Source organism: Ursus arctos, unplaced genomic scaffold (genome assembly GCF_023065955.2).
Source record: "Ursus arctos isolate Adak ecotype North America unplaced genomic scaffold, UrsArc2.0 scaffold_6, whole genome shotgun sequence".
In the NCBI taxonomy this organism is placed as follows: Eukaryota; Metazoa; Chordata; class Mammalia; order Carnivora; family Ursidae; genus Ursus; species Ursus arctos.
Window position 1 is genome coordinate 30143502 of NW_026623078.1, and position 20582 is coordinate 30164083.

At 34.5% G+C, this 20582-nt stretch overlaps 1 protein-coding gene across 33 annotated transcripts in view; it reads right to left on the reverse strand.

Moving 5' to 3' along the window:
• The window catches only part of STAU2 (staufen double-stranded RNA binding protein 2), a 313412-nt gene that overhangs the window by 262696 nt on the left and 30134 nt on the right, over positions 1-20582 (reverse strand). For 13 of the 33 annotated variants that reach the window (XM_048212617.2, XM_026495876.4, XM_044382756.3 and 10 more), the window contains 2 exons: positions 18402-18530; positions 13416-13546 (listed from right to left, as the gene is read on the reverse strand). The exons of 10 other annotated variants lie outside the window; for them this stretch is intronic. In XM_048212617.2, the coding sequence (XP_048068574.1) occupies positions 13416-13546; positions 18402-18441 (171 nt within the window). In that variant the 5' untranslated portion in view covers positions 18442-18530. Of the gene's footprint in view, positions 1-9654; positions 9772-12164; positions 12190-13415; positions 13547-18401; positions 18531-20582 lie in introns of those variants that run through there. 10 more of the 33 variants (XM_044382757.3, XM_057307909.1, XM_048212622.2 and 7 more) reach the window with 3 other exon arrangements.

Genomic DNA, 20582 nt, shown 5'->3' on the forward strand with positions numbered 1-20582 from the left:
ATTGTGATCATTTTAGTGAAATCATTTTAAGAGATTGTACCAGATCCTGTTCTCTCATTCAAAGGCTTAGCAGCAGCTCTAAGTGAACATTCTGGGGAAAATAAAGCAAGAAGAAATCACTTCCCTAAATAGAGTCATATTGTCAATGTCATTCAAATAGTCCTCATAAAAGCAGAATAAGCACAAAGAAGAGAAACTAAGAGAATTCACAAGGCCCTGTCCCTGTAACAGTTATAAAATCTAATTCCTTGAATGTCATACTTAGTACAATCTCGTCAAAGAGTCAGGCAATGCCACTAAATATTATGTCACCAGAAAACTCTCAATCCTCCACAATCAACATTTAACCAGTCACCAAATTCTGTTAATTTTAACTTCATAAAGATTTCTCAAATCTCTCTCTCTTAAAAACAAACAAAACAAACAAAAAAAAAAAACCCCTTCAAATCCAATTGTATCACCCCAACCAACTCCAGGGTAAAACCTTTCAATGTTCCCATTGTGGTGTGGCACAAAAGTTCTACCTGTCCATCTTCATTTTATAATCACCCTTTGCCTTGTCAACTGAACACTCCATTCACACCATTATTTCCATGTGAGCTCAAAACCTATTGTTCACCTTCTAAAACTGAGGATCAAGTCACAGAATACACACAATCTGCTGTTTTCCATAGACAGCTTTCTACTTTGTAGGAATACAAAATACTAACCACAAGATACTTTTAATTAAAAAGAAATAAATGTATATTTGCAGGAAGGAGATCAGGTAGAAAACACCTTAACCAAGTGATTAAAGTTAGCATCATCAGTAATCATACAAACTAACATCATGTACCACCTGATATGATCCAATGAGAAGCATTTAGTATTCTTGGCCAAAAATGTTTAACCTGAATCTAATCATAGGAGGAAAACCAAACAAGCTAGATTATGGTATATTCTGTAAGACAATTGGCCTAAACTCTTCAAAAATGTCAATGTTATGAAAGGAAAAAGCACAACAAAAGAATATACCATAATCTAGATTTGTCTGCTTTTTCCCCCTATGATTAATCCACATGATTTAACCTTTGCTGCCTCCTAATCTTCTAGATGTCACCATTTGCCTAGGCTCACAAGCCAGACACCTTTAATTGGTCTTCCTTGTCTCCATTTCTCTCTCCATTCTCACCTGCATCCAATTATCAAGCTACTGACTCAACTTCAAAAATATTTTTCAGATCTGGCCTCCTCTCTTTATGTTCTTTACCAATGTCTTAGCAAGGAATATCATCCTCTTTCCCCTAAACTACTATAAGACCATCCTAACATCATTCCCTTAACATAAAACTTTCCTGTTCAAACTGTCCTTCTTACCACCAACAACATGAAAATTCTATATAATACAAATGTATCCAAGTCAATCCTCTGCTTTTCTGAAACTTCTCTACAGGATCCCACTAGCTTATTGTACACCTAAAACTAATACAGTGTTATATGTCAATTATATCTCAATAAAACTGGAGGAAATAAAAAGAACCCCACTACAATAAAAATTTAATAATTTCAATAAGGAATGCTGGGACACATTGTTTATGAGTTTAAGTGGTAGCTTTACCATTTTACTATGTGCAAAGTTAGGACAGTTACCTATTCTTTCTCTCGGTTTCCTTATTTCTTTAATAAACCAGGACTAAAAAGAACACATAGGATTGTTGTGAAAATTAAAACAAAATGATGTAAATGCCCCCATTTGAAAGGTAGAGATTGTCAAACTTCATTACAAAAAAAAAAAAAACAAGCAAATTCTGGGGTGCCTGGGTGACTCAGTTGGTTAAGCATCTGTCTTCAGCTCAGATCATGATTGGGGATCCTAGGATGGAGCCCTGCATTGGGCTCTCAGCTCAGCAGGGAGTCTGCTTCTCCCTTTCCACTGCCCATCTGCCTGTGTGCTCTCGCGCGCACGCTCTCGCTCTCTCTCAAATAAATAATATCTTTAAAAAAAAGCAAAATCCAACTACACGCTACCTACGAGTAATGCACTTCAACTACAAAAACGATAGAAAAATAATGTATCATGCTAACATAAATCAATGAAAAGTCAGAATGGCTATATTAATATCAAACAAAGTAGATTTCACAGTAAAGATTAATACCAATGATAACAAAGGTCATTTCACAAGGATAAAGGGGCCAATTAATGAAGACTTAACAATCCAGAACATTTAGTCAACTAACAACACAGCTTCAAAATATATGAAGTTAAAACTAATGGAACTACAAAGAGAAGTAAAAAAAATCCGCAATTTACATCATAAATACAATGCCCCACTTAATAGGTGATATAACAATTAATAATCAATCATAAAGAATATAGCACACATTAACATACTATAAACCAACAAAACCTGATTGACATTTTTAGAACTCTCTACCCAAAAAGAGCAGAAATACATTTGTTCTCAATTTCTCACAAAACATTCACTAAGAAAGAAGATATTCTAGACCATAAAACAAGTCTCAATAAATTCAAAGGATTCAATGATGCAAAGTATGTTCTCTGATATTAATGGAATTGAGTTAGAAACTAATAACAGAAAAAATCTCTGGAAAAATCTCCAAACACTTAGAAACTACATAATACATTTCTAAATAACCCAGGCGTAAAAGATTAAATCAAAATGGAAATTAGAAGGTATTTTAAACTGATAAAATGAAAACACTACATCTTAGAAGATAACACTAAAATAGTACTAAGAGGAAATCTCTAGCACTAAATGCCTATTCTAGAAAAATAAGGTTTCAAATAAGTTAGCTTTAGCTTTGATCTAAAAAACTAGAAAAAGAAGAGCAAATCAAATCTGAAGTTACAGGGGCTCTGTTAGTTAAGGATCTGACGACTCTTAATTTCAGCTCAGGTCATGATCTCAGGTTTGTGGGATTAAGCCCCATGCTGGACTCTGTGCTCAGTAGGGAGTCTGCTTGGATTCCCTCTCTGCCCCCACCCCTCAACACACGCATGTGCACTCTCTCTCTAATAAATAAATAAATCTTAATAAAAAAGAATCAGAAGTTAACAGAAAAAAAGTAATAAAGATAAAAGCAAACATTAATGAAATAGAAAATAAAATCAATAAAATCAAGAGCTTATTCTTTGAAGAGATCAATAAAATTGGTAAACCTACAGCCAGACTAATCTTGGGGGTAAAAAGACATAAATTACTAGCGTCAGGAAATGAGAGAAGTGACATCACTCCAGATTCCTAAAGTATTAAAAAGATAACAAGGGAGTATTTTAACGACTTCATACCAATAAACTCAACAACTTAAATTCTGTGAAAGACACAATACTAAAGCTCATTCAAGAAGAAATAAGTAACCTGATTAGTCCTATATATGTTAAAGAAATTGACTCTGTAGTTTAAAATCTTTGCACAAAGAAAACTCCAGGCCCAGATGGTTTCAATGATAAATTCTATTAAATATTTAAGGAAGAAATAATACCAGCTCACACAAACTCTTCCCCCCAAAAAGAGTAAGATATTATTAGGGAAAACAATATAAATCGAAACTACAGACCAATATCTCTGATAAAGATAGATGTAAAAATCCTTCACAAAATATTAAACAAAGAATCCAAACTGGCACAAAAGAGCACGGAGTTCCTCAAACAGTTAAAAATAGAACTACACTATGATCCATTTTGTATTTACCCAAAGAATACAAAAATACTAATTCAAAAGGATACATGTACCCCAATGTTTACAGCAGCATTATCTACAATAGCCAAATTATGGAAACAACCAAAAGTGTCCATTAACTGATGAATGTAGAAAGAAGATGTGGTATAAAGGGAAGACCCATAAGACTAGCGGGCAGATCTCTCCACAGAAACTTAACAAGCCAGAAGAGAGTGGCATGATATATTCAACATGCTAAATGGGAAAAATCTGCAGCCAAGAATACTCTGTCCAACAAGGCTATCATCTGGAATAGAAGAAGAGATAGTTTCCCAGACCAGCAAAAACTAAAGGAGCTCATGACCAGTAAACCAGCCCTGCAAGCAATATTAAAGGGAACTCTTTGAAAGGAAATGAAAGACCGAAAGTGATAAAGACAAGAAAGAAAAAGAAAATCTGCAGGAACGATGACAAAACAAGTAATAAAATGGCATTAAAGGGGTGTGTGGGTGGCTCAGTCAGTTAAGCGTCTGTCTTCAGCTCGGATCATGATCCCAGAGTCCTGGGATCAACCCCACATCAGGCTCTCTGCTCAGCGGGGAACTTGATTCTCCCTCTCCCTCTGCCTGCCATGCCCCCTACTTGTGCTCTGTAATAAATAAATAAATAAATAAATAAATAAATAAATAAATAAATAAAATATTTTTTTAAAAAAATGGTACTAAATACATATCTATCAATAATTATTCTTAAGGTAAATGGACTAAATACTTCAATTAAAAGAGATACAGTGTCAGAATGCATAAGAAAACAACACCTATCTATATGCTGCCTACAAGACACTCATTTTAGACCTAAAGACACCTGCAGATTGAAAGTGAGGGAATGGAGAAACATGCAAATGGTGGTCAAAAGAAAGCTGAAGTAGCAATACTTATATACAAACAAGATTTTAAACCAAAGACTGTAACAAGAGATGAAGAAGGGCACTATATCATAATCTAACAATTATAAATATTTATGCCCCCAACATGGGAGTACCCAAATACATAAAACGATTAATAACAAACATTAAGGAAATCTTTGATAATAATACAGTAATGGTAGGGGATTTTAACACACACTTACAGCAAAGCATATATCATCTAAGCAGAAAATCAACAAGGAAACAATGGCTTTGAATGACACACAGAAACAGATGGACTTCACAGATATATTCAGAACATTCCATCCTAAAGAAGCAGAATATACATTCTTTTCAAGTGCACATGGGACATTCTCCAGTATAGATCACATACTAGGTCAAAAAAAGAGGCCTCAACAAGTACAAAAAGACTGAGAACATACCCTGCATATTTTCTGACCACAAAGCTATGAAACTTAAAGCCAACCACAAGAAAAAAATTGGAAAGACCACAAATACAAGGAGATTAAACAACATGCTTCTAAACAATGAATGCATCAACCAGGAAATCAAAGAAGAAATAAAAGAAACATGGAATATGAATGAAAATGAAAACACAATGGTCCAAAACATTCGGGATGCAGCAAAAGCAGTCCTAGGAGGGAAGTATATAGCAATACAGGCCCACATCAAGAAGCAAGAAAAAAATCTCAAATACACAACCTAACCTTACACCTAACGAAGCTAGAAAAAGAACAACAAATGAAGCCTAAAGCCAGCAGAAAAAAAGGAAATAATAAAGCTTAGAGCAAAAATAAATGATGGAGAAACTAAAAGAACAATAGAACACATCAATGAAACCAGGAGCTGGTTCTTTGAAAAAATTAATAAAACTGATAAATCCCTAGCCAGATTCATCAAAAAGGAAAAAGGACCCAAATAAATAAAATCACAAATGAAAGAAGAAATCACAACCAACACCACAGAAATACAATTATAAGAGAATATTATGAAAAACTAAGGAACAACAAATTGGACAACCTGAAGAAATGGATAAATTCCTAAAAACATATCAACTACCAAAACAGAAGAAATAAAAAACTTGAACAGACTGATAACCAGCAAAGAGATTGAATCAGTAATCAAAAATCTCCCAACAAACAAAAGTCCAGGGCCAGATGGCTTCACAGGTGACTTCTACCAAACATTTAAAGAAGAGTTAATACCAAAAATAGAAATGGAAGGAAAACTTCCAAATTCATTCTATGAGGCCAGAATTACCCTGATACCAAAATGAGACAAAGACTCCACTAAAAAAGAGAACTCAGGCCGATATCCCTGATGAACACAGATGCAAAAATTCTCAATAAAATACTAGCAAATCAAATTCAAAAGTACATTAAAAGAATCATTCACCATATTCAAGTGGGATATAGTTCCGTTTGCAAGGTGGTTCAATATTCACAAATCATTCAGTGATATATATACCACATCAATAAAAGAAAGGATAAGAACCATGTAATCCTTTCAATAGATGCAGAAAAAGCACTTGATAAAGTACAACATCCATTCATGATAAAAACACTCAACAAAGCAGGTTTTGAGGGAACATACCTCATCTCAACATCGTAAAGGCATATACGAAAAACCCACAGCTAATATCATCCTCAATGGGGAAAAACTGAGAGTGTTTCCTCTATGGTCAGGAACAAGGAAGGAATGTCCACTCTCACCACTGTTATTTAACATAGTACTGGAAGTCCTAGCCACAGCAATCAGACAACAAAAAGAAATAAAAGTATGCAAATCAACAAGAAGTCAAACTTTTACTATTTGCAGATGACATGACACTCTATATAGAAAACCCAATAGACTTCACCACAAAATTGCTAGAACTGATACACAAATTCAGTAAAGTCACATGACACAAAATGAATGTACAGAAATCTGTAGCACCTCTATACACCAATGAAGGAGAAGCAGAAATCAAGGAAACAATCACATTTACAGTTGCACCAAAAACCATAAGATACCTAACCAAAGAGATGAAAGATTTATACACTGAAAACTATAAAACGCTAATGAAAGAAATTGAAGAGGACACAAAGAAATGTAAAAACATTCCATGCTCATGGACTGGAAGAACAAATACTGTTAAAATGTCTATACTATCCCAAGCAATCTACACATTTTTAATGCAATCCCTCTCAAAATACCACCAGCGTTTTTCAAAGAGCTAGAACAAACAATGCTAAAATTTGTGTGGAACCACAAAAGACCCCAAAGCCAAAGCCATCTTGGAAAAAAAAGGCAAAGTTGGAGGCATCACAATTCTAGACTGCAAGTTATATTACAAAGCTGTAATGATCAAGACAATATGGTACTGGCATAAAAATAGACATGGAGATCAACAGAATAGAATAGAAAACCCAGAAATGAACCCACAACCGTATGGTCAATTAATCTTCAACAAAGCAGGATAGAATATCCAATGGAAAAAAGACCATCTCTTCAACAAATGGTGTCAGAAAACTGGTCAGCAACATGCAAAAGAATGAAACTGGACCACTTTCTTATACTAAAGATAAAAATAAATTCAAAATGGATGAAAGATCTAACTGTGAGATAGGAAACCATTAAAATCCTAGAGTAGAACAAGACAGTAACCTCTTTGACGTCAACTGTTGCAACTTCTTTCTAGATGTATCTCCTGAGGCAAGGGAAACAAAAGCAAAAATAAACTATTGGGATTTCATCAAAATAAAAAGCTTCTGTACAGCGAAGAAAACAATCAACAAAACTAAAAGGCAACCTATGGAATGGGAGAAGATATTTGCAAATGGCATATCTAATAAAGGGTTAGTATCCAAAATATATAAAGAACGTATAAAACTCAATACCCAAAAAATAAATAACCCAGTTAAAAATGGGCAAAAGACACGAACATTTTTCCAAAGAAGACATACAGATGGCCAACAGACACATGAAAAGATGCTCAACATCACTCATCATCAGGGAAATATAAATCAAAACCACAATGAGATATCGCCTCACACCAGCCAGAATAGCTAAAATGAACATCACAGGAAACAAGGTGTTGGAGAGGATGCAGAGAAAGGGGAACCCTCTTACACTGTTGGTGGTAATGCAAACTGGTGCAGCCACTCTGGAAAACAGTACAGAGGCTCCTCAAAAAGTTCAATGTATTAGTAGCCTACAATGCAGCAACTGCACTACTAGGTATTTACCCAAAGGATACAAAAATACTAACTCAAAGGGATACACACACCCCAGCATTTATAGCAGCATTATCTACAATAGCCAAATCATGGAAAGAGCCTAAATGTTCATCAACTGATGAATGGATAAAGATGATGTGGGAGATATGCACGCATACGCACGTGTGTGTGCGCGCACACACACACACACACACACACACACACACACACACAATGGAATAGTATTCAGCCATAAAAAAAGAATGAAATCTTGCCATTTGCAATGACATGGATGGAACTAGAGAGTATAATCTTAAGTGAAGTCGGTCAGAGAAAGACAAATACTATATGATTTCAATCATGTGGAATTTTAGAAACAAAACAAACGAGGAAAAAAAGAAAGAGGGAGGCAAACCAAGAAACAGACTCTTAACTATAGAAAACAAACTGATAGTTACCAGAGGGGAAGTAGGTAGGGAGATGGGTAAAATGGGTGATGGGGATTAAGGAGTGCACTTGTGATAAGCACCAGGTGTTGTACAGGAGTGCTGAATCACTATATTGTATACCTGAAACTAATATCATATTTTATGTTAACTAACTGGAATTTAAATAAAAGCTTAAAAAATATATTAACAAATGCGATTCATCAACACAGAAATGAGCTAATATATTATAACCAAGTGTTTATCCCAGAAATGCAAGGGTGGATTCTACATTTGAGAGTCAATCAACATAATTCACAATATTGAGATTAAAAACAGAAGAACCATATATTACCATCTCAATCAATGTAGAACCACATGACAAAAATTAACATCTATCCATGTTAAAAACTCTCTTGGGGCACCTGGGTGGCTCAGTCGTTAAGCGTCTGCCTTCGGCTCAGGTCGTAATCCCAGGGTTCTGGGATCGAGCCCCGCATCGGGCCCCCTGCTTGGCGGGAAGCCTGCTTCTCCCTCTCCCTCTCCCCCTGCTGGTGTTCCCTCTCTCGCTGTATCTCTCCATCTAATAAATAAATAAAATCTTAAAAAAAAAAAGAAAACCCTCTTAGAAAATGTTAAATAGAAAGGAATTTTTTCAGTCTGATAAAGGGCATCTACAAAAAAGGTACATCTAACATCACAATTTATGGGGGAAATGACTGTCTATAAGATCAGGAATAAGTTCAGAGACGTCTGCTCCCATCACATCTATTCAACATGGTACTATAAGTTCTAGCCAATGCAATCAGGCAAGAGAAATAAATAAAAGACATTAAGACTGGAAAGTAGGATTAAAAACTGTCTTTATGGGGCGCCTGGGTGGCTCAGTCAGTTAAGTGTCTGCCTTCAGCTAGGTCATGATCCCAGGTTCCTGTGATTGAACCCCGACTCGGGGAGCCTGCTTCTCCCTCTCCCTGCTCATGCTCTCTCTTCGCTATCTCTGTCTCTCTCTTTCTCTCAAATAAATAAAATCTTAAAAAATAATAAAAAATAAAACAAATAAAAAATTAAACTGTCTTTATTCATAAATGACATGTGGAATCCCCAAAAAAATCTAAAAAGGAATTTTTTAAAAAGCTACTAGAGCTGATAAGGGAGTTTAGCAAGACTTCAGAATACTATATCAACACATAAAAATTGGAGTATTTTTATACAATAAAAAATTGGAGTATTTTTATACAATAGCAATAATCAGTAAGAACAAGAAACTGAAATTTAAAAACATGACCACTGACAATAGCATCAAAAATATGAAATACTTAGGGATAAATCTGAAGATGTAAAATACCTGACTACTGAAAACTATAAATATTGTTGAGAGAAGTTAAATAATATCTAAATAAATGAGGGATACTTTGTTCATGTATTGGAAGACTCAATTTTCCTACCATGTTAATTTGCCCCAAATTGAGCTATAGATTCACAGCAGTTCTATTCAAAATCCCAGCAGGGTGTCTTATAGAAAGGACAAGCTGACTTTAAATTCGTATAAAAATGCAAAGGAACAATTCTGAAAAAGAAGAACAAAATTAATGGGCTACTACTACCAGATTTCAAGAATTATAAAGCTACTGCAAACCAAACAGCACAGCATTTACATAAAGATGAGAAAATAAATCAATAAAACAGAAGACTCCAGAAATTAACACATATATGGACAGCTGATTTTTGACAAAGGTGCACAGCAACGCAGTGAAGAAAGGATATCTCTTCAACAACTGGACATCCACTTGCAAAAAAATAAATAAGCCTCGCTCCATATCTCACATGACATACAAAAATTAACACAAAATGGCAATTAGATCTAAATGTAAGACCTAAATGTATCATCTAAATGTAAGACCTAAAGCAATAAAATATCTATAAAAAAGTAGGATAAAATCTTATAATCTCGTATGAGGCAACGATTTCTTAGACATGATACCAAAAGTACAATTATACAGGGAACAAATGGATAAATTGGAATTCATCAAAATTAACAACTACTGCTCTGTAGAGACACTGTTAAAAAAAAGAAGAGGCAAGCCACAGAGTAGGAGGAAATAATTGCCAAACATATAGCTAATGAGGGACTTGTATCCACAACATCCAAAGAGAGACATCAGAGAAGACACCAAAGTAGGAAGCTCTGATGGAGGAAAAGTCCCTATGGTATAGGAAATAGTAGATATTTTACCAAGGATTTTTTTAATCCTATGTACTACTAACAAGCAATGATAAAATTGTCCAGATACTCCCATCATCAACACAGTTGCTAAGAATTTACAAATCATCATTCCATTACACTACACTAGAACAGATATCATATTTCTCAAATTACAGATGAGAAAACTGAAACACTAAATTACTTGCTCAAGGCCACATAACCTGGATAACGCAGGGCAAAGATCAAGCTTGACAAATCTATCTAGGATAAAAAAAAAAAAAAATGACTACTTGGCTTCAAGGCCACTGGGCGGGTGATCCTGTCTCCCTCAGTGACATCTATTCCAAAATAAACCTCAGAGTGCAGCTACTGGAGCTTTCTTAACACTTCCTTATGCATACTGAAAACTTCTCAAATTAGGGAAATTGAGGAGAAGAAGAAAATACATTTGGTGTTCCTTCTGGTTCTCTTTCTTATACGCTACATTATAACAGCCTTCTTTAGAAATCTGACTGTATTTGGGTACCTAGGACATACAGCAATGTCGTAATAACTGATGTTAATACAAGGGCTACCAAACTGCTTCAGAGTTCAACTGGCAAGTGAGCAGAAAAACAAAAGAGGGCAAAGAAAACATTACAATTTGTTATTTAATAGTCACATGTGAAAAGCTGCCGTAAGTTGTTCAGATTCTGTAAGACTCAGTGGAGGAAAGAGGAAAGCATGTAAATGTAAGACAGATCACTACTTCCCTTCAAAAAGTATGTACGAAAAGATAATTCTACACCACTTCGAAGGCATTTATTTTATGTTTCTCAGCTCTGGATGCACATTTGAGTTATCTGAGTGCTTAAAAAAAAAATCCCCATGTCTGGGCTTCATCCAAGACCAACCAAATTAGAATTTCTGAGGGTAAGACTCAGGCATAAGTATTTTTTAAAGCTTCCTTGGTGATTTCAATGAACAACCAAAGTTGAGAATCACTACAGTGGTGTATGTGTATAACACACAAACATATATACGTACATAGATATGTAAACTGTCATGTAACTGGTTAATCTCCCAAGAAAGTAAGTGACACTCAGCAAGTGCTAACCCAGGGGAGCAAGGCTGCCGAGGGTACATACAAGGCATATAGAATTTAAGCTGGATAAGAACCATGTGAGGACTGACGGGAGTGAGGAACAGTAAAAGAGTGGAAGAGTCCATGCATCTGTGGTGTGGAAGAAGTACTACAGTGAAGCAGAGGGAATGAACTAGAAAGTTAGAAGTGTCAGACAGAGATGAATGCTTGAGATTAAAATTATGGAGGGTCTTGCAGTGATAGGTTATGATAAAGTCAAGAATATGATCACAGGAATGAGTCACTGGAGGAGAGGGAAGCAAGGTAACAACAGAAGTGCAAGAAACTGAAATGTCAGCATGTTAGAACAATCATCTACTTGGTGAAATCACAAAAATTAAAACATGATGAGTTAAAGTAGAAGTGAGGCATGAGAAATGTGATGGAATCACCCAGAGGTCAACAAATGACTACCGTGAGGTGACGTGGGGGTTAGTCTATTAACTTGAAATTCAGAGCTGGGGAGTCATCTCAAGGAAGCATTCCTGGAATTAGAAATGAGGAGCTAAGAAGACAGATCCTACAGGAGCCATAAAATACTGAAGAACAATAACCCTAACAAAAGCTCAGTCTAGTACAATAGTAATGACCAACAGGTATCATTACGTACAGCACAGCAGTGACCACACCTGAGGAAGGCAGGTCCTGCTGAAGTCCCAGTGGAGCGATCAGAGAAATTTCACAGAGGTTTAGAAGATGTGCTATGTGAGTTGAGTGTTCAAAAATGCGTAAGAACAAAAGGACCTTCAAGGCGGGGAGACAGTACAACACAGGCAAAGCTGAGAGAGGTGAAAAAAACATGAAACATTCTAAGAAATGCAAACAGTTCAACATGATTAAGGGAATGAATATGAAATGACTATGAATTAACGGGTACAAAAGACAGTCAGGATAAATGACTTAACAGATAGACCCAAGGCCACAACTTTTTTCTCTACACAAATATTATGAACAAATTACACTGTTGCACAGAAATCCTTCATAAAAGTGTCTAGTAGGGAACAAAATTAACAGATTTCAGTTTCATTTTATTTCCCTTACTTTGAAAGGAGGTACCAGAAAACAATTAAATAATCCAATAGCCATTGCTTTATACAGATTAACCAACTTTTAGAGAATTAATTGCTTCAACATACAAAAATTTATGATCATTATCAAAACCTCCAAATCCAAGGTTAAAAATGGACCATAGAAATTTGTGTACAACTGAGACTTTTTAAAACGTATGAATAAAGCTCAAACATAATAAATACATTAAGTACAGACTTCTTTGTAACATATATGTGTAAACATATGTATGAGGCTATATATAAATATAAATTGCTTCTCCACTTAAGAGAACAATATTATAAATGAATGCATAAATAATAACAATACTGGTACATACAACTTTTATAAATGATGAAACTTGTAATCCATATCACACTGGAAAAGATGTCTCACTAGGTAACTCTTGTTATATTTACTCTGTGACCATTTTTACTTTAGCAATTATAATTTAATGGAAAGAACACTGCACTTGGGAGCCAAAGAACACATATTCAGTGCTGGCACTAGCACTTATGAGCTATTATTAAGCAAGTCACTTAACTTTTCTGTGTATAAGTTAATTTACAAAACAGAAATAGAAATCAAAATCCACATCTCATGATTTGTTAAGGTTTTTGTGAATTACTATATCGGAAAGAGCTTTGGAAACCATAATGAGCTATAAAATTGTTTAGTTACAGACTTCTAAATACTATTAATATAGAACTAAAAGCCTTCAGGTCATCTGCTGCCCCTCCCCCCACCCCACAATGAAGCACAATTAAAACCTGAGATGATAAATCTGATAGACTTTGATAAGCATGTCTCACCACCTCTCTTCATAACCTTACCTTCGAATGAGCAGGCCCTCTTTCTTTCAGAAGTTTATACTGGGGTTGGACTCTATTGAAACGGGCTAACTCATTTACCAGACACATTGGAGTTTTCTCTTTGGGGTTTGCCATTTTATCTTGGAGAGAAGCTGTAAATAAAAAGGCTTTAAAGTTTTTGTGAAGAATGACTTTACAAAATGGAAGAAAAGCTAGTTTTGACTTTTTTAGACTGAAGTCAGACTGTAAATATGGATTAAATTATTTTCATGAATTTTATATAAAAAATTCAAATCATCTAAAGTCTTTCATTACATGCAACAGAAATATGTATCACATTTTAAACAATAAATTAAGGTAACTTTTTCCCTAAGTACATCAATTGCTCTCTACACATTTTTTTGATAACAACACACTTAAAGATTTTTAAATAGTATGATTATAATAATTTTTAATTTATCTTATAACTTCCCTTTCCTCTCAAAAAATTTTAGCATAAACACATAATTCTCCTGATTCTTATTACTATAAAACTATATTCTGTCTACCTTTTTTATCATTTGATCTTACTTTTTTTTTCCTTCTAATTTTGAGGCAGCATATTAATTGAAAGAGCTCTAGACTTGGGAATCACGTCTAAGGTTAAGTACTAGCTCTTCCAACTACTGTTTTTTAGTGACTTCTTTTTCTTTTTCTTTTTTTAACAAAATATAAAAGAAGTAGAAAGGATAATTTAACAAATGTCCATGTTCTTCCAACTTAGAACTGAAATTAATATTTTCCATGTTTAAGTCTCATTAAAAAAAAAGTATTATATTCCAGTTAAGTTCCCTTTATCCTTTCCAGAAACCACTACTATATGAATTTAGAATATATCCCTCTGGAATATTTTAAAATACATTTATATGCATGTACGTATATCCATGAAAATATAGTCTTGAGACATATATGGTTTTGTAGTCACATTAATAGTAATATAACATATAACTTTCACAACTTCCTTCCTTCACTCTTCATTATGTTTTTGATATTATAACTTATATAGATCCATTGCATTACTTTTAACTGCTGTATAATTTCCATCACAATACCACATCAGTTTTCTAATCCACTCCCCTACTGATAGACATTTAAGTTATTTCAATTCTTTACCCTTACGAGTAAAAACATGCTGCCAAATGGCACTAAGAATGATTGTACCAAATTACCTTCTGCTGGCAGTATGAGAATTACCACTTCCCTTCAACCTTGAAAACATGCAGTATGGTCAGGTATTTTAATTTTTGATAATCTGATGTTTGACAAAGTGTATCCCTCTATTATTTTTTGCTTTCCCCACTATTATTTTAATTTGCATTCCCATCTTCCTAGTGAGTCTAATCATCTTCTCATGTTACTGATCACTTGGGTTTCCTCTTTGAGAACGGCTCCTGTCTTTTTTCCTATTATTTTACATATTATATTTATCAGTCTGTGCTTGCTATGTCTTGTTTAAGAAATCCTTCCCTAGGAGCGCCTGGGTGGCTCAGTCATTAAGTGTCTGCCTTCAGCTCAGGTCATGATCCCAGCGTCCTGGAATCCCAGGGTCCTGGGATCGAGCCCCGCATCAAGCTCCCCGCTCAGCGGGAAGCCTGCTTCTTCCTCTCCCACTCCCCCTGCTTGTGTTCCCTCTCTCTAGCTGTGTCTCTCTCTGTCCAATAAATAAATAAAATCTTTAAAAAAAAAAAAAGAAAAAGAAAAAGAAATCCTTCCCTAACCTGCAAGGTCTTAATGATTTTTATTTAATTTAACTAAGCCTTCGGTGCTTTATCCTTAAGATAAGGGTATAATAAATCTATCCTACTTAACTCGCAGGTTGTTTTGAGGTTAAGATTTTTAAATGTATGGTATTCTAAATTCCACCACAATTATAACAGCTTCAAAATATTCCTAATACTATATTATTTTATCCTGTATTATTCACTCATCTCATTTATAGACACATTAACTGCTTTTTAGTTTTCTTTCATCTCCTCTTAATCAATACCAAGAAACATTTTAAAACTAAGCATAAAACATGCAAATGGTCTACTTTCTGCTCAATTAAACTAGTCACAATGTGCGGAAAATACATTAAATGAATGGAAATAGCTGGTTTTAGAAACTTTATAAACTTTCTATGGCAAATTTAATGAACAAAACAGTATTCTCTTAACTTTTTCATACTCTTTTTGGGATCAATAATTTAATACAATAATTTGATCACAATCATTACGATTAAGAAATTATTTGATTAAAAAACTACATAAATACCTAGTACGACACAAGTAAAAGAAAAGAGAACCTAAGCAACCAACTGTAGGACTAATTAATGCAGTTGACAATCAATTCTACAATTAAACCACTCTAAGTGGCACGTAAAACAAACAAATTTTAAAAAAACTAGTAATTATTACTTTTCGGAACAGCACAAAAAGACAATAGTAAGTCAAGAGAGGTTTGAGGAAGCCTGCATTTTACTTATTCCACTGTAAATTTTATAAATTGCACCAGAAAGTCAGCCATCATATAAAATACAAAGTGACTTGGGCTATAATTAGTTTGGGTCCTTGCATACCATGGCATTAAATAACTCAAGTAAAACAGATAACACAGATACCCATATCTGTATCAAGAAGCAAAGAAAAATGACAATTTGTTAAAAATGAGAAAAATATTAAAGTCTGGAAAAAATCAGCCAATTTTGCAAAACACTTAAATAGCATTTATACTACTGTATAATTTTCATAACTCAGCAATGCTATATATTCATCTGCTACAACGCAAAAAATATTAGGAGTGTATCAAGCACAATGTGACAATTCCATAGTGAAAATTTTTAAGAGCATAGATTTTTATACATTAAAATGATTCAGCTAACTGAACTTAAATTTTAAAAAAATAATAAGTTTATAGTTCTATCTACTTGTTTGGTAAGAAAACCTGATCTAAATCCTTTAAAGGAAAGTGCCAACTAATAACATGGTGTTAAACTTATATTCCATTAACTTTGACTTCTTGCTGCATAAAAATAACATGAATCCTATAAAACATTTTAATGTATAGCTGAAGTTTTAGTGTGAAAGGTGTGCAATACACACAGGATCTCACACAGAGCTTTATAACTAAAATTTAAAGGTTTAAATTTGGTAAAATTAAAAATAGTCTTAGTTGTAATTTATTTATAAAATGATTAAAACGTTACTTTAAATGGCTGTGCCTCTATTTAAACAGGATTCTTATTAGTATTAAGTACCTGACAGAGCTCAGTGGTAGAGCAATAATTAAAAATTAAACCAAAATTTTTGGGATGCCTGGGTGGCTCAGAGAGTTGAGTGACCAACTCTTGATTTTGGTTCAGATCATGATCTCTGGATCATGGGATCAAGCCCCGTGTGGGGCTCTGCGCTCAGTGGGGAGTCTATTTGAGATTCTCTCTCTCCCTCTCCCTCTGCCCTCCCCCAATCATGCAGGCACACGATCTCACTACTCTAAAATAAATAAACAATAAACCTTTTTTAAAAAATTAAACCAAAATTTTAATAAAGCGTCTATGAAACTATAAAACAAACTGATCTATAAAAATTGAGATCTACAAGTTTAATTTATATATAACTTCTTAGAAAAGTCAATAGTGCAAAAAGTGAGAAATACACACTGTTGTATAGGTATACATTTTCAAGAGACCTAAGAATGTTTTCACTGAAGAGATTTTGAAATTGGCTTCAAGTCAGTTTGGTGCCTGGAATAGAAGCCTACTTAGAAGTAAATAAAATTAATGATAATGGATTTCACAATCTAAGACTTTGTCATTTTGAGAGAGCAACTGCTATATGATGGTTCGGAGCCTGTTTTGGGTATCTTTGCCACTTACTGATACCTATATGAGTTTGAGAAAGTATTTAAAGGTCACTTTCCTAGACAGTAAAACAAGAATAAGAGTTGTTTTTATATTACTGGATAACTGTATGAGTTGATCCAAGAACTGTTAACAATGACAAGAATCCATTATTATTGTGATTATAAATAATATGTTAAAACATACTATCATCAGATTATGAAAACAGTGATATAGTTTTATAAACTTTTTTTTTGTAGCCCTCCAAGCTAAAATATTCTGAGTTAAAATGTTCTGTTAGGATAAGCTGATTTTATTCACACAAACAGACTTCTTTACTATTCTGTACAAAGCATGTATTTGTTATTTTTCCCACTGACTTACGACATCATAAGTTTGTTTCCACTGAAAAATTCCCATCTGTGATATAAAAGACATTTAAGAGTTCTGATATTTGTGTAAGGGAATATTCTATCTTTGTTGATATGAAATTTGTTTATGTGAAACTCCCCATCACTTTGACAAGGTAACACTAGTAAATAGCTACTTGTAACAACAGTATCAGCACATTCAACAAAAAACAGATACACTCTAGTCTTTTTGAGAAATACCCTACTTTTGTATTTTTATAAAATGTTCTGACTCTCTGGGACTTAAATCTTCAAACTATACCAAAATAATGGAGCTGAGAGTTTTTAATCAACAGGCAAAATCCCTGTCCCAAGAGAGCTCAGAGAATGGTATAAGAAACAGACACATACAATAAACAAATACAGTACTACAATACGAGTGCTATAATAAGGCTGTTATCGGGAGTTCTTAGGTGAAGGAGGTACTGAAAGGCAGGTTTCAAGAGGAGGTGATTAGATGAGTTACGTAAAGCAGGAATTCACCAGGCTCGTAAGGGTAGAAGAGAGAAAGACAATCCAAGCTTGTTCACAGCACACATGCAGGAGAAAGCACATAAAACACATCACATTCCAGCAAATTCAAGTAGATAATTAGCAGAATGCATAGAAGGAAATAGCAGAAAAAACTGACCAGAATCCACCAAAACACCAAAAGTTTCCTAAGCCAGAACTTACAGTAGCAACATTTTTAAAGTAGTTAAATTGCAGCCAGAGTTGTTGCTAATACATAGTCTACCTCACCTGCCAAGGCAAGTCTCTCCACAGAAGAATCCGTTTCCATCCCTGGTCCCAGAAATGACTTGGACACAGTTTCTACGTCTCTTTGCTGGATTCCCTTCCCCTATGCCCTGCTATTGGAAGTGACTCATCCTAATTCCCAAGTAAATAAAAAGAAAAAATAAAACAAAAAGTCAAAAAAGCAAAGGAATTTGCCTTCCATAGGCTCTTGCCTTCTAGGAGAAATAGGATTATCTCTCCATATCTGTAACTAAGACAAACCATATAACTTCAAATTAGACTATAACCTAAGGTTGTCCAAGCAAAATCACTACCCAAGGATCAAACTGTTCTGTTCTAATTGCCTATCAATTAGGGAAAAATTTAAGTTCCTACCTCATATGAACACAAAAATAAATTCCGTAAGTATTAAAATGTAAAATATAAAAATATGAGAAAAGCACATGAAAATTTGGCTAAATATCTGTCATAATCCTGTAAGACAAATGACTTTTCTAGGTAAGAAGGGAAACCTAAAAATCATAATGGGATAAGCTGACAGATTTAGTAACATAAAAATATAAAATTCCCATACCAGCAAAACATACCACAAATGATGCTTACAAAAATCGACAAACTGGAGAAATAATTGCAACATGTAAAGAAAAATTAACATCCATAAAACACAAAGATGATAAAATAATTTTTTTAAATCCAATAGAAAAAAGGGCAAACGTATTCATATAATTTGAATAAACACATCTGCTCAAAAAACTAATGTCTAAAGAAATAAAAATTTGAATTCCAGTTAAATGTAATTTACCACACTAAACTGATAAAGATGATAAAATGAACATGTAAGTATTGGCAAGGATGTAAGAAAATGGGTGCAAACTCTACCGATGCAAACAGAACTTAGCACAAACTTTCTGGTGAGCAAACTGGCAATACTGATTAAAGCTTCAATTGCAGGGCACTTGGGTGTTGCAGTCAGTTAAGCCTCTGACACTTGGTTTCAGATCTCAAGATTGAGAGATCGAGTCCCGTGATGGGTTCTGCGCTCAGCGCAGAATCAGCCTGAGTTTCTCTCCCTCTCCCTCTGCCCCTCACCCCACACACACGCAGTTTCTCTCTAAAATAAGTAAATCTAAAAAAAAGTTTCAATTGCATCTATCTTTAGAACAGCAATTCTACATCCAGGTATTCATACTACAGGACGACTTGCATAAAAGATACACAGTGACAATCTGCATAGCAAGAAGGTAATTCAAGAACTGTAAACAAGCTAAATATTTATCCATCAATAATTAGTTAAATAAACTACAATGGGATGTGCAACCTTGAAAAGATGAGGTACAGAGCTTATGCACTAACACGGAAAACATTACAAAGTGTTAAATGAAAAACAGGACAGCTTACTGTCTGATCTTATTTTAATTCTTTTTTAAATCAAACAGGTGCCCATGCATTAAAGAAGAAATGCAACTGGCAGGGAACAGAGAGAATCCTCACTTTCTTTTTTTTTTCCCTTTGATTTTATTTATTTACTTGACAGAGAGAGAGCACAGACAGGGGAAGCGGAAGGCAGAAGGAGAAGCAGGCTCCCCGCTGAGCAAGGAGCCTGATGTGGGACTCAATCCCAGGACCCTGGGATCATGACCTGAACCAAAGGCAGATACTTAACCGACTGAGCCACCCAGGCATCTGGAGAATCCTCACTTTCTACTTTGTAGTACCACACTGTTTTACCTTTTTACCATGAATATGTATACATATAACCTTTATATTTAACGAATTATTTTACAAAGCCATACCAGAAGTAAGGAATAGCTTACAGTGTAAAAGTTTTAGACTCTGCTATTGTCCTTTCTAGTCTTTACGGGGCCACCAAAGTTCTGAAAAACAAGAAGATGCTCAAGGACCTGACTCAAAGCAGGCAATAAGTGCCATGTCTACAACCCCTGACTTCTGCAAATGAAGCCACCTTGGGATTTAAACACCGCTAAAATACAGTGTAGCCTTACCACTATTTGATATGGTCAGTCTTCTTAACTTTAGCCATTCTAACAGCTATGTAATGGTATCTCACTGTAATTTTCATTTGCATTTCCCTATTGACTACATATGTTGATCATCTTTTCATTTTTTACACACTATCTGTATTTATCTTGTAATGAAGCATCCATCTGAATATTTTATTCATTT